This window comes from Selaginella moellendorffii, unplaced genomic scaffold (assembly GCF_000143415.4).
Source record: "Selaginella moellendorffii unplaced genomic scaffold, v1.0 SELMOscaffold_32, whole genome shotgun sequence".
In the NCBI taxonomy this organism is placed as follows: domain Eukaryota; kingdom Viridiplantae; phylum Streptophyta; class Lycopodiopsida; order Selaginellales; family Selaginellaceae; genus Selaginella; species Selaginella moellendorffii.
The window spans coordinates 1,762,359-1,774,130 of NW_003314293.1; the positions used below are offsets into that span (position 1 = coordinate 1,762,359).

Consider the following 11,772-nt stretch of genomic DNA (forward strand, 5'->3'; position numbering starts at 1 on the left):
TGAGGATTACAACGGGCCTGGAAGACAAGGTTGACCCAGCTGGAAAGAAACAGCTAAGAAACTCTGGAAAGACGTCTCAACCAAAAAATGGTTGACAAACAATGTTGTGAGACAGATTTCAAGACCATACTCCAAGGCAAAGATGAGTAGGAAACAAATTTGCGTTTCCATCGATCTCTTGGGTCACTTGCATCTCAGCGCATTGCCTGTCCCGGTAGTACACAATGCAAGGATCTCGCTCGTGCACAACAATCCCCAAAGCAACCTTTGCCCCACCTTGCTGGCTAACCAGCACCTCCATATCATTGAAAACACAAAACGATGGAAAAGTCCCGAAACATCTAGACATGAGTAATGGCCTGTCTGGACTGAATAAGGCAGCCAACTGACCCACCCCTACTTTGTACCTCCCTAAGCTATGAATGGACCAAGCAACTTGGCCGTAATTAAAACAAGTATCAAAGATACACATAAGCAAGAGCCATATGAGGCAGGCTGAAACAACAATGCAATTGAAGAATGCATAGCAATTTGATCAACACTGAATGAATAATGAGAAGGAAAGGAAAGAAACTTATCTCTTATGAGAATCATAGTGTGGACATTCCTGTAATCTGACATCCCCACATGAATCACATTTCTCAAGATAGTTGCAAAATGCTGTGCTCCCAACACAATGTCGGACCTCTTCATTGCAAAAGTGCAAAACACTTCATGCATATGTGTTAAAGGTTGGACGAAAAAAGAAATATCAAATACCAAATGTAGGAATTGAAACAAGAAGGAACCTGCTTAGAGAAAATACCTCTTGAGATGATTACCCTGATTGGATTCAACAATTTTGAACCTGTAAGCTCTGCAAGCCAGTAGGAGTTTGTCCCTGCGCTCCCAAAGACTTGATACAGGGAGGTTGAAACTTCACTCTATGGTGTGAAGCATGCCAAACAACATCATATGGGAGGAAGCTTTCACCACATTGCTTCACATGCATCAGAGCAGTGTGACATTAATGAATCTGAACACAAACAGCTGCAATATCTAAATCCTCATCCAGCTGATCTGTGCAATTGGTGTGAAGATCCTGTGATATCCCAACAATTGTAGTGGGATCCACTTCCTAAAAGGAGATATGGTAGGAAGGTAAACAAAGTTGCATGGGGAGAATTGCTTCCACCAATTGGAATGGAGGGAGTTTCTCTATTGTCTGGGTTTTTAAAGGTGATCCATTACAGTCCAACAAGCAGCAAGAATTTAAATATGACCTCTATGCTACTAGTATTGAAAGTTTTCCTTCGCTAATCTTCACAATGCTTGTCCTACTACAAGAACAGCAAACTAATAGGGGAAAAAATCCAAGGATAAAGAAGTGTTATGAAGAATCAGAAAACATTCTTCTGCCATTGCCACATGTTGATCTGATGTTTTTGTGCATGCTTGCTACATTAGAAGCTTCGGAATCCTTAAATGGCGCTTGCAGTGATTCCCATTACGCAAGATCCAGATGCCAAGCAAAACACAAGATGTAGAAAATAATTTCCAGCCACTTAGCAGCATAGACTTCACTGCTTTGGCAGTCGCAGAAGTGTTACAATCCACAACTTATGCCAGTGCCAGAGGCTGCGAGCAATGCAAAATGCTGAAACAGCACAGCAACAATAGTCTACAAGTGTCAGAGTCAAAAGATTTATTGTGACTTTTTACCAAAATGTAACTCCTCTTTTTTTCTTCTTACTCTTTTGGTTGGGCTTAAACTTTACATGGCTTTTCATGTTGTGCAGGGCCATGTGGACTCAGAGGAAAGCTGATACTAGATGGGACGAAAATCTTAATGATGGAAAGAGTAAATTGAAATTACTACATTTTGACAGACCCCATAAGATTAGGGTGTGGGTCATGGAAAAACAAGAGAGCATCTGGGATGACGGCGAGGAGCGCTTGCGGGATCTTTGCGGGCCTGACTATGAGCGCCTTCAGCGGCAAGGCTATTCGGCCTCCAGGTTGTGGACGGCCGATTTTCGTGAGCTTTTCCCCTTGTTTCCAGGAAATCTTAATCTCGCATGGCAAATATATGTGCAGTTCAACTGTAAGTTCTTTCGCTGTTTCTTTAGGCTACTGTTCTTTTTGCATTTACTGTGCAGTAGTGGCTAGCGGCGGCAAGATCATGGACCTAGTGGCAAAGAAAGAAACACGAGACCCCAAGCTGCTACAGTGGATAAAGGAGAGGTTGGAGTATGTTTCGTGCAGTGGCTGCGTCAATGTGAAAGGCTCCTCATGGAGAAGCCGATAGGTGAAAGTTCTGTGTTCTGAAACTACAAAAGATTAAGCACAAGATTTTGTGTTTAGATGTATATGACTACCTGTAAATTTTATGATTTTTACCTTTGTGTCATAAGTATATTGTAAATAACCAAAAGGAACAATTCAATAAACAATTTATAAAAAAGGCTTATGAATAGGAGTGCACTTTTTTTTTCAATTGGTTAAAAGTTTTGGGATACTTAAGGTTAAGTTTTCTTTAATTTGAATAGTATTGGGTAACCTCATGAGAAGTCCAAATTCAAGAGTTTATATTTGGCATAAAAAAAATCTTATATCCAATTCTTTTGGTTGGCTATGGGAATCACACCACATGTTGAGATTGAAATTAATTTTCATCTAGGCTCGACCTAAGGGGGTGTCAAGTAGAGAGAATTGTAATTCTTAACTTTTATTCACAGGGCATGAGCTTATAGAGAAGCATGATAAATTATAAACAACCAAAATAAATGATTTAAAAGATAATTTATAGGGGTTTAAATATAAAGGGATATGACTTATAAAGAAGAGTGCACCCCTTTTTTCAATCAGTTACTTAGTATTGAGCTAAGTAACTTGTAATGAGTTACTAAAGGTATAATGTTTCATTAAAAATTTGAACTCAATAGAGGTGAGCAGTTCAAAAAGCATTTGAGGCTAGAAGAATGGAGATGGTAATAAGGTCAAGAAGTTTTGTTTGGACCATAAAGCAAAGGGCAATTGTTTTCATTATTACAAAGTTAAACATTAATGCAAGGATTTTCTTTTTGTGAAGAGTTTAGAGAATGCTAAAATAAATATGGTGGAATCCATTGTATATAAACATTCACATTATGTGGTTAAAGTTCAAGAACCAAAGTCTCAAGTTCATAGCAACTCTATAAAACTTAATGATTCTATGTGCAATCAACTTGTGAAGGCCAAGGAAAACATTCAAGGTAGTGATGTTAGAATTGTTTTTAATCCAGATATTACATACAACTTTTTAAGCTCTAATGTGGTAAAGAAAAACTTGGTTTATCTATGAAAAAGATCTATGAGGTGGTTATAGTTGTTAGATATAACACTTATATTTATAGTAAATTAGCTTTGAGTGTTCTTTGACAATTTAAAGGATCTTAATTATCCTTTATTCTAGTTCTAAATGTATTGTAGAGATAATGGTTGAAAGCATAGCCAACCACTTAAGATATTAAATTAACTCTTATATAGCTCTTTGTTTGGTGTCAAGTTTGGATTTAAGCCCAAGCTTTATATTATTCTAGCTAATGAGGTATTGATATGCTTAAATTTTGCTAAACTCCATGTAATATTGTTTTATATATAAATTGTATATAAGGAGCTAGTGATCAGAGAAGATTTTGAGTATGTACCAAACCTTTATTTTATAATGCAACGAACTCAAAGTTATAAGCAGGTAAAAAGTAGCAGACATTACTTTTGTTTTTTGAAAAACTTCTTGGCACACAGGCTAGAGGAGAAGGAGAACGCTCAAAAGGATGAGAAGTATTCATATGCTGTATGTGGTGGTAGTCGCCTTGCTCTCGTCACACTACGCTTGGTCACCAGCAGTTTGCCATAGCTAGCTATGGAAGGCCAAGAACAAGCTCCGGCTACCGAATTCTGGATGCTCCAAATGGCTATCAGCTCAATGCGCTACTTGGGCTGCCTCGCCTCCACCAGGTCCTTCAAACGACAACGAAGACACTATTGCTTGATGCTGCGCAGCGGAGATGTTAGCTTTACTGGGTGGAAGTGAGGCGGAAAAATCAGTGACAGAATCTCGAGCTCAGGAGCTTCTGTCGTCCATTCGCTTTCTAGTTCCACCAACTCTGAGAAGCTCGTCATACCGGTCCACGGGAGTTTCTCGAGTGGAAAAGCCAGATTCCAAGGAGCGAATGTGGAGGTTGATAAGGGAACCTCCGGCTTCTGTTGCGAACTTAGCCAGGAAGTCCGTGGAATGGGCTGGGGAGCCTGACGCTATACTAGCGGAGCTGGATTCGGCACTTCACAAAGAAGTTGGTATTTTCCCTTCGAAACTTCAGCTGAAATTTTCGCCAGGTCCCCGATGTTGAGAATTCGAACGCTAGCAAGTGCGTGCTTACCAAGCACGATTGTTCCAAGCGTTTTGTTGATCAGGTTCGTTGAAGATACAGCGCACTCTTAACTATGTGTGGCTTGCAGGAAATCAACTCGTACATGGCACTCTTATTTGAAGCAATTGTTGCTCTAGCTCCCTTGGCAGGTTTTAACGTTTCTGTAAACCACTACGATCTTTTCCATGGCCACATGTTTACTGCTTACGGCACTGGAAGGCTCGGTATTCTGTAAGCTTGCCTGCTCAAACGCTAGTCACCATAACTGAATGTTTGTAACTTTGCAGGTTTCATTGTCGAGAGTACCCCGAGTATGACAAGAACAGCTTTGCCTTGAACCTCGGCTATTGCCAAACGGGTAAGCGAATGCCTCAATGCAGCGCCTTACAGCATTTGACAGGATCATTCATTCCTTACGACAGCAGCATGAACTTAAGAAACATTATCTGGCTTGCGCCAATGCCGTCGTGTACCAGCCACAATTGCTCGACTAAATGGCTCGCACCAGGTAACTCTTGGACTGCAAATATACTAACATCGATCAAAATTTGCTTGAACTCGTTGCAGGTGCGCTCTTCATCTTGGATGCCAAGCCTGGTGGCGTTGTGTTTAAGGAGCTCGTTTCGGAATGGGTTGATGTGGTCAGAACCATCTACGAGAGTAAGTGTGTTTGCGTTCCTAGCTGATAGATTCACCGCACTGTGTCTCTTTATTTTTGTTTCAGGCGATTTTGGGAGAACTGTGATTGATGTTAATTATTTCAACGTGGATGGTTGTCAAATCTTCCTCACATAGTTGTATTGCCATGAGCATTGATGCCGATTTGGAAGAGCATTTGTTTGCTTTCATGTTGATGATGCAGCATTGTGAAGGTACCATGAGTGAAAAACCACAGCAAAAGTGAAGATTTTTCCCATGAAGTTAGTGGGTATTTGGTCTAGTGCAAGACCGGTCTGCTAAAACAGGAGCTTCTTGCGGTTCCAAGCGTCTTGTTGTTGGCTATGACCCCTCCATACCAGGCAAACACCGAGTACTAAGCAGGAATCTCTCTGCGTCTTCCAGCTTTCGCTATACATTAGTAGCGCATTTCTCACGGTGGAGCGCGAGTCAGCTCCCACCTCAAATGTACAACCTCCACACTCGAACAAGCTGCTTACGGGCAGAGCCCTGGACCGTTGGACACGCACCCCGATCAACCTGGCCGCAGTGCCTTACGACTGCCGCCCACACCAAATGAATGCTAACGCGAGAAAGAGAAAAATTATTGCTCCGTTCTTTACGCAAGGGTTCAATCTTTCTCCATTGTCAACTCCTTTAGGCCCTCTTTTGACAATGCAGGCAGGTCTTGGTGATGAAGATGACAATCTGGAGACAGTTCTCAGTTTTGTGGACTTGGCCACACTTTGTGGGTGCTCTGTTGTTCAGAAGTCATGGAAGTCCATCATCAGCAATCCAACATTTCGCCTCCGCTGGTGTCAAAACAGTGGTGAGAAGGAAACCTTTGACTAGCTCTGTCTGCGAAACCCACCACATTTTCGCCTTGAGTCCATCATGGCCAACCCACCATTACCTGCAGATGCAACAACTTCAATAACCGATGGAGGCAATGAAAACTCAGGGCTTGGTATGCAGCCTACCCCCAGCTGAAACACATCCTCAGAGCGATCCAAGCCTTGCATGGGCTCCATCCAGTGACCTCAGAGTGGAGCCAACTACTACCTTTCCATTGGGGAGACATGCAAGCAAGTAGGAGTTTGTCCCTGTGCTCCCAAAGACTTGATACAGGGAGGTTGAAACTTCACTCTATGGTGCAAAGCATTAAGGTGCCAAACAACATCACATGGGAGGAAGTTTTCACCTCATTGCTTCGCATGCATCAAAGCAGTGTGAATCTGAATACAAATGGCTGCAATATCTAGATCCTCATCCAGCTGATCTGTGCAATTGGCGTGAAGATCCTGTGATGTCCCAACAATTGTAGTGGGATCCACTTCCTAAAAGGAGATATGGTAGGAAGGTAAACAAAGTTGCATGGGGAGAATTGCTTTCAAACTACACACCAATTGGAATGGAGGGAGCTTCTTTGTTGTCCGAGTTTTTGAAGGTGATCCATTATGTTAAATTAGTGATGGTATTTTAGTTCTTTGAGAGTTTGCTCATTGAAGTTTTGAAAAAGTTGTAACATTCATTCACTATAACATATCCATTAACACTTAGAATAAATTGTTGGATAGATAAGAATCAATCTTTACTACAGTCTAGCAAGTAGCAAGAATTTAAATATGACTTTTATGCTATTATTATTGAAAGTTTTACTTTGCTAATCCTCACAATGCTTGTCCTATATGGTCAGAAAGGGATTTAGTGGGGACCAGAAAAGAGATATTGAGGAAAGCTATTCCCCATGTCTGTGGGCATCCAAAAGATGTTAAGGAGTGGATCCTATTACAAGAAGAACAGCAAACTAATAGGGGAAAAAATCCAAGGATGAAGAAATGTCATGCAGAATCAGAAAACATTCTTCTACCATTGCCACATGTTGATCTGATGTTTTTGTTATTGTACATACTTGCTACATTAGAAGCTTCAGAATCCTTAAATGGTGCTTGCAGTGATTCCCATTACTCGAGATCCAGATGCCAAGCAAAACACAAGATGTAGAAAATAATTTCCAGCCACTTAGAAGTATATACTTCACTGCTTTGGCAATTGCAGAAGTGGTACAATTCACAACTTATGCCAGTGCCAGAGGCTGCGAGCAATGCAAAATGCTGAAATAGCACAGCAAAAATAGTCTACTTCGAGCAGTACAGAGTCAAAAGATATATTGTGACCTTTTACCAAAATGTAACTCCTCTTTTTTCTTACTCTTTTGGTTGGGCTTAAACTTTATATGGCTTTTCATGTTGTGCATGTGAACTCAGAGGAAAGCTGATACTAGATGGGACGAAAATTTTAATGATGAAAGAGTAAATTGAAATTACTATATTTTGACAGACCCCGCCTGGGAAAAAGGTGTTCTAGGGTTTAATGGAGAGCGTCTGCGATGACGGCGAGGAGCGCTTGCGGGATCTTTGCGGGCCTGACTATGAGCGCCTTCAGCGGCAAGGCTATTCGGCCTCCAGGTTGTGGACGGCCGATGTAGATGAGGTTTTGCCCTTGTTTCCAGGAAATCTTGATCTCGCATGCCGGATATATGCGCTGTTCAACTGTAAGTTCTTTCGCTGTTCCTTTAGGCTACTGTTCTTTTTGCATTTCCTGTGCAGTAGCGGCTCGCTCCGACACGATAAGCGACCTAGTGGCAAAGAAAGAAACACGAGACCCCAAGCTGCTACAGTGGATAAAGGAGAGGTTGGAGTATGTTTCGTGCGAGTGGCTGCGTCAATGTGAAAGGCTCCTCATGCAGAAGCCGATAGGTGAAAGTTCAGTGTTCTTGTCTGGTGCTCGAGTATTCTTTTGCTTGTGCCTGTGCAGAGAACACTAGGCCTGATCGTGATCGTTTGTGGCACGAGATTAATACGGAAGTGGCGATGAAATCGTTACGGAGGGAGTACGTTGGGGAGGCCCATAAGATATTGTACAAGGAGCTGTGTAAGTTGAGGAACGAATGCTCAAAGAGTAAGTCTTGAATTCTTCTGTTATTGTGGCTTATAGCACTGGCTATTGTGTAGACCAGCACTACAGCTGCTATACCTCCATAGTACAGGGTTCTGGCACGGGGAAAACACGCGGGGTGATGCAGATGTCGCGCCTGGGAGTGTATATTTGCTATTGCAGCACGGCGGCAGCAAACAGTAGCGCCTGTCCTCCTCGAACTGGGGAGCTTGCCAACCAGCTCAGCCGAACGAACAGCGAGTTGGAGATGGCGCTATACTTCAAAGCGTGGCTTTTTGTCCTCCATGAGATGGTGAAGGGTGCGAAGATGAGCTCAGTGCAGTGGATGGATTCACAGATGCATTCGTCCAGTATTGCGGAGGCCGTGCACAAGAAATGGCTTGAGTTGATCAACAGCACAGCTGTAGAGAAAATTAGTGAGTCACCGGATGACAGGAACGAGAAACTACTCCAGCGAGAGTTTGAAAACTTGAAGGATGTACTGCCGGAAGAGGGGGAGGTGCAGGTGCTTTTTGTTTTTGATGAAGGTCGCGGTCTCTTACCGAATGGGGAAAGCACCTTCAGTATGGCACAATCGCCGTTTTACCAGATGAGGCGAGTGGCGAGAGCTTTCTTCACACACAAGAAATACTTTGCAGTTGTCATTGATACGATGTGGAGTATCAGTAATCTGCAGCACGAGGACCAGTCGAGGGAAGCTAATATCCTGGGACGGCACGAGGACCAGTCGAGGAAAGGTAATATCCTGGGTTTGCGGCTTTTAAGGCCTATTCATCAGGTGGTGAATATGGACCTTGTTCCTCGGACTACGGATTTGTCTCCAGCTCAGTTGTTCAGGTATGGAAGGCCCCTATGGAGTAGCCGCCTTGACAGCAATCCAAATGTGTGGAGCCTCCTCGATCTTGCGGAAGCCAAGCTGGTTGGGGTGCTGCACGGGGACTTTCAGGGGCAAGCTGTGGACGTTTGTGGTTCTACCGGAAAGGTACAGATGGCTGAGAGCCAAGCGTTGGCCTTGCTTTCAGCATCAGCGGGCCTGGAGATATGCCCGCGGAGTGCGCAAAGCCAGCTTCTTGTCGCTTCTCACATGAGTATCCTTACGTTCATCTCCCTCGATCGTACGAGAGTGCATATCAGTCAGCCCGTGGAGCCCGTTGTGAGTGAAGCGGCCGCTAGGATTCTCAACCGCAAGAGTGGCGAGCCTCTAGAAGTTGCTCTAGGGCTGTTCCTGAACGGCTGCTACAATGGGTATGTGGATGCTGGACATCGGGGGGAATTCATAGTGAAGCTCATCTTGCTGCAAGCTTGTTGGAGCTTGTACAAGGGTGAATACTACCTACGCCGCATTCCTCTCCGGGATTATATCGGACGATTGCTGGGCTGGGAGGAGGCACAGGTTGACGAGGCATGCAGCGGCCTGGATGAATCCGCTGCCGTCTTTTTTAACAGTTTTATGCTGGTTATGCAGGGGCAGTTGACACCCGAGATATTGGCAGCTGCGTTCATGAGAGGCTGTGCAATCATGTACAAAGCCAACAATAACGTCCGAGGTTATGACATTGTTATTCCGGTCTGGACTTCCTTGGGGATGACTGCGCTGCTCGTTTCGGGTTGAGAACAGTAGAAAGTGTGGGTGGCTCAACAAAGCTTCTACGACTGTGTTGAGGCCGAGGCTCATGCAAGTCTCAGGAATCGAAATCAAAGTGGTGACGGTCCTCATTAATGTCCAAGAACCAAAACATAAAGAGCCAGTGCCAACAAAGTTATGGAAGAAGGATGAGATGCATAAGTCTTACTTGCAGGGTGACGAAGCTTATGGCAAGAAAACGGAGCCTGTTGTGCACATAACAGTTTATGGTCTCGAACGCAACTTTCGTTTCCTTGGCGCTGAGACGAAGAGACTTCTAGCTGAAGTTTCAATTGCAGTGCCGGATACGGAGGTGGAGGCTGGAAAGCAATCAGAGGAAGCGAAATCATGGCTCCATTTGCTGCTTCCTGACACGTATAAGCTTCCAATTCCAAACGTCTCTGACATTAAGGAGCTTGGTAAGACACATTCGTGATACGCTATTCCCATGATATCATGATGTTTACAGGTGATCCGCGACAGAAGCGCCCAATAGATGCCACAGAAAAGTTTGCGGATGATTTGCGACAGAAACGCCCAAAAGTTGCCTGAGAAAAGCAAGATCGTGGCCAGTAACTAAGCATGTAGTCCTTTAAGGCTGCAGGGTAGTATTTAAGCTTCCACTTTGAATTTCTGAAATTTTAAGTGAGTTTCTTGAGGCGTGGGTAATGGTTAAGAGAGAGAGATAAGGTTGTATAAGAGGAAATAGCATAGATTCACTTCCCATTAATTAGTGACTATTTAAAATATAATATATTTTTGAGTAAGATATATACTATAGGATTTTAGTATGTGGTTTACACAACAGAAGGATTTGTATATTTAGTGCAGAAATGGGCTAATTCTAAAAGCATGAAGCAACATTAAAACAATCCTAAATCAAATATAGATATATTTCACACTTCACTTCTCAAATTTTTTGAAAAGTTTTATCTCATGAACAAACTACAAAAGATGAAGCACAAAGTTTTGTTTTTAAATGCATATGACTACCTGTGAATTCTATGATCTTTACCTTTGTGTCATGAGTATATTGTAAACAACTAAAAGAAACAACTTGATAAATAATCTATAAAAGGAGCATATGAAAAAAAATGCATCCCTTTTTCAATTGGTTAAGGGTATTGGGATATTTAAGGTTAAGTTTTGTTTAGTTTGAGTAGTACTACGCTACGTGACCTCATGAGAAGTTTAAATTCAAAAGTTTATATTTAACATAAAAAAAGTTTCAGATCCAACTCTTTTGGTTAGCTAAGGGAATCACACCACATGTTGAGATTGATATTAGCAGATTTAATTTGTCTCCATCTAGGCTCGACCCAAGGGGGTGTCAAGTAGGGAGAGTTATAGCTCTTAACTTTTATTCACTAAGGCATGAACTTATAGAGAAGCATGATAAATTGTAAATAACCAAAAAGAACGATTTGAAAAATAATTTATAAGGGTTTAAATATAAAGGGATATGACTCATAAAGAAGAGTGCACCCCTTTTTCCAATCGATTATTTGGGATTTTAGGGTTTAAGTAGTATTGGGCTATGTAACTTGTAATGAGTTATTAAATGTATAATGTTTTATTAAAGGTTTGAACTCAATGGAGGTGAGTAGTTTAAAGAGGATTTGAAGCTAGAAGAATGAAGATGGTAATAAGGTCAAAAACCTTTGTTTAGACTATAAAGCAAAGGGTAATTGTTTTCATTACTACAAAGTTAAATATTAATGCAAGGATTTTCATTTTGTGAAGAGTTTAGAGAATGCTAAAATGAATATGGTGGAATCCATTGTATATAATCATGTGGTAAAGGTTCAAAAACCAAAGTCTTAAGTTCATAACAACTCTATAGAACTTAATGATTCTATGTACAATCAACTTGTGAAGGCCAAGAAGAACATTCAAGGTAGTGATATTAGGATTGTTTTTAATCCAAATATTATATACAACGTTTTGAGCTCTAATGTGGTAAAAAAAAACTTGGTTTATGTATGAAAAAGAGCTTGGTAATCTATGAGGTGGTTATAGTTGATAGATATTACATTTATAGTGAATTAACTTTGAATGTTCTTTGACAATTTAAAGGATCTTGACCATCCTTTATTTTGGTTCTAAATGTATTGTAAAGATAGTGGTTGAAAGCATAGCCAA

At 41.8% G+C, this 11,772-nt stretch overlaps 2 protein-coding genes and 1 long non-coding RNA gene across 4 annotated transcripts; all 3 read left to right on the top strand.

The window, feature by feature from the left end:
* The first annotated feature begins 1,129 nt into the window (after window positions 1-1,129).
* On the top strand, window positions 1,130-2,303 carry LOC112348723. The gene is made up of 3 exons (XM_024681779.1): window positions 1,130-1,140; window positions 1,779-2,083; window positions 2,139-2,303. Exons 1-3 carry the CDS (start codon window positions 1,130-1,132, stop codon window positions 2,285-2,287), a joined length of 465 nt encoding a protein of 154 aa, XP_024537547.1. The 3' UTR covers window positions 2,288-2,303.
* Window positions 2,304-4,866: 2,563 nt separating this feature from the next.
* LOC9638372 lies at window positions 4,867-5,197 on the top strand. The gene is made up of 3 exons (XR_002993167.1): window positions 4,867-4,899; window positions 4,959-5,051; window positions 5,116-5,197. It is a non-coding gene; the product is annotated as an uncharacterized LOC9638372 (long non-coding RNA).
* Window positions 5,198-7,414: 2,217 nt separating this feature from the next.
* LOC9638373 lies at window positions 7,415-10,288 on the top strand. 2 transcript variants are annotated; one of them, XM_024681950.1, is made up of 5 exons: window positions 7,415-7,602; window positions 7,658-7,807; window positions 7,866-8,009; window positions 8,063-10,049; window positions 10,100-10,288. In XM_024681950.1, the coding sequence occupies exons 1-4, from the start codon at window positions 7,422-7,424 to the stop codon at window positions 9,616-9,618; spliced, it is 2,031 nt and encodes a 676-aa protein (XP_024537718.1). In that variant the 5' UTR covers window positions 7,415-7,421; the 3' UTR covers window positions 9,619-10,049; window positions 10,100-10,288. The 2 variants fall into 2 exon arrangements, with proteins under 2 accessions (XP_024537718.1, XP_024537719.1); XM_024681951.1 differs by having other exon boundaries at window positions 7,661-7,807.
* Window positions 10,289-11,772: the final 1,484 nt, after the last annotated feature.

Excerpts from the sequence above, each read along its gene's own strand:
- LOC112348723 (XM_024681779.1), top strand. Across the intron at positions 2,084-2,138 it reads AATATATGTGCAGTTCAACT|TAGTGGCTAGCGGCGGCAAG; the intron begins GTAAGTTCTTTC and ends TTTACTGTGCAG.
- LOC9638373 (XM_024681950.1), top strand. The coding sequence starts at position 7,422 with ATGGAGAGCGTCTGCGATGACGGCGAGGAGCGCTTGCGGGATCTTTGC. Across the intron at positions 7,808-7,865 it reads CCTCATGCAGAAGCCGATAG|AGAACACTAGGCCTGATCGT; the intron begins GTGAAAGTTCAG and ends GTGCCTGTGCAG. Across the intron at positions 8,010-8,062 it reads GAGGAACGAATGCTCAAAGA|ACCAGCACTACAGCTGCTAT; the intron begins GTAAGTCTTGAA and ends GCTATTGTGTAG.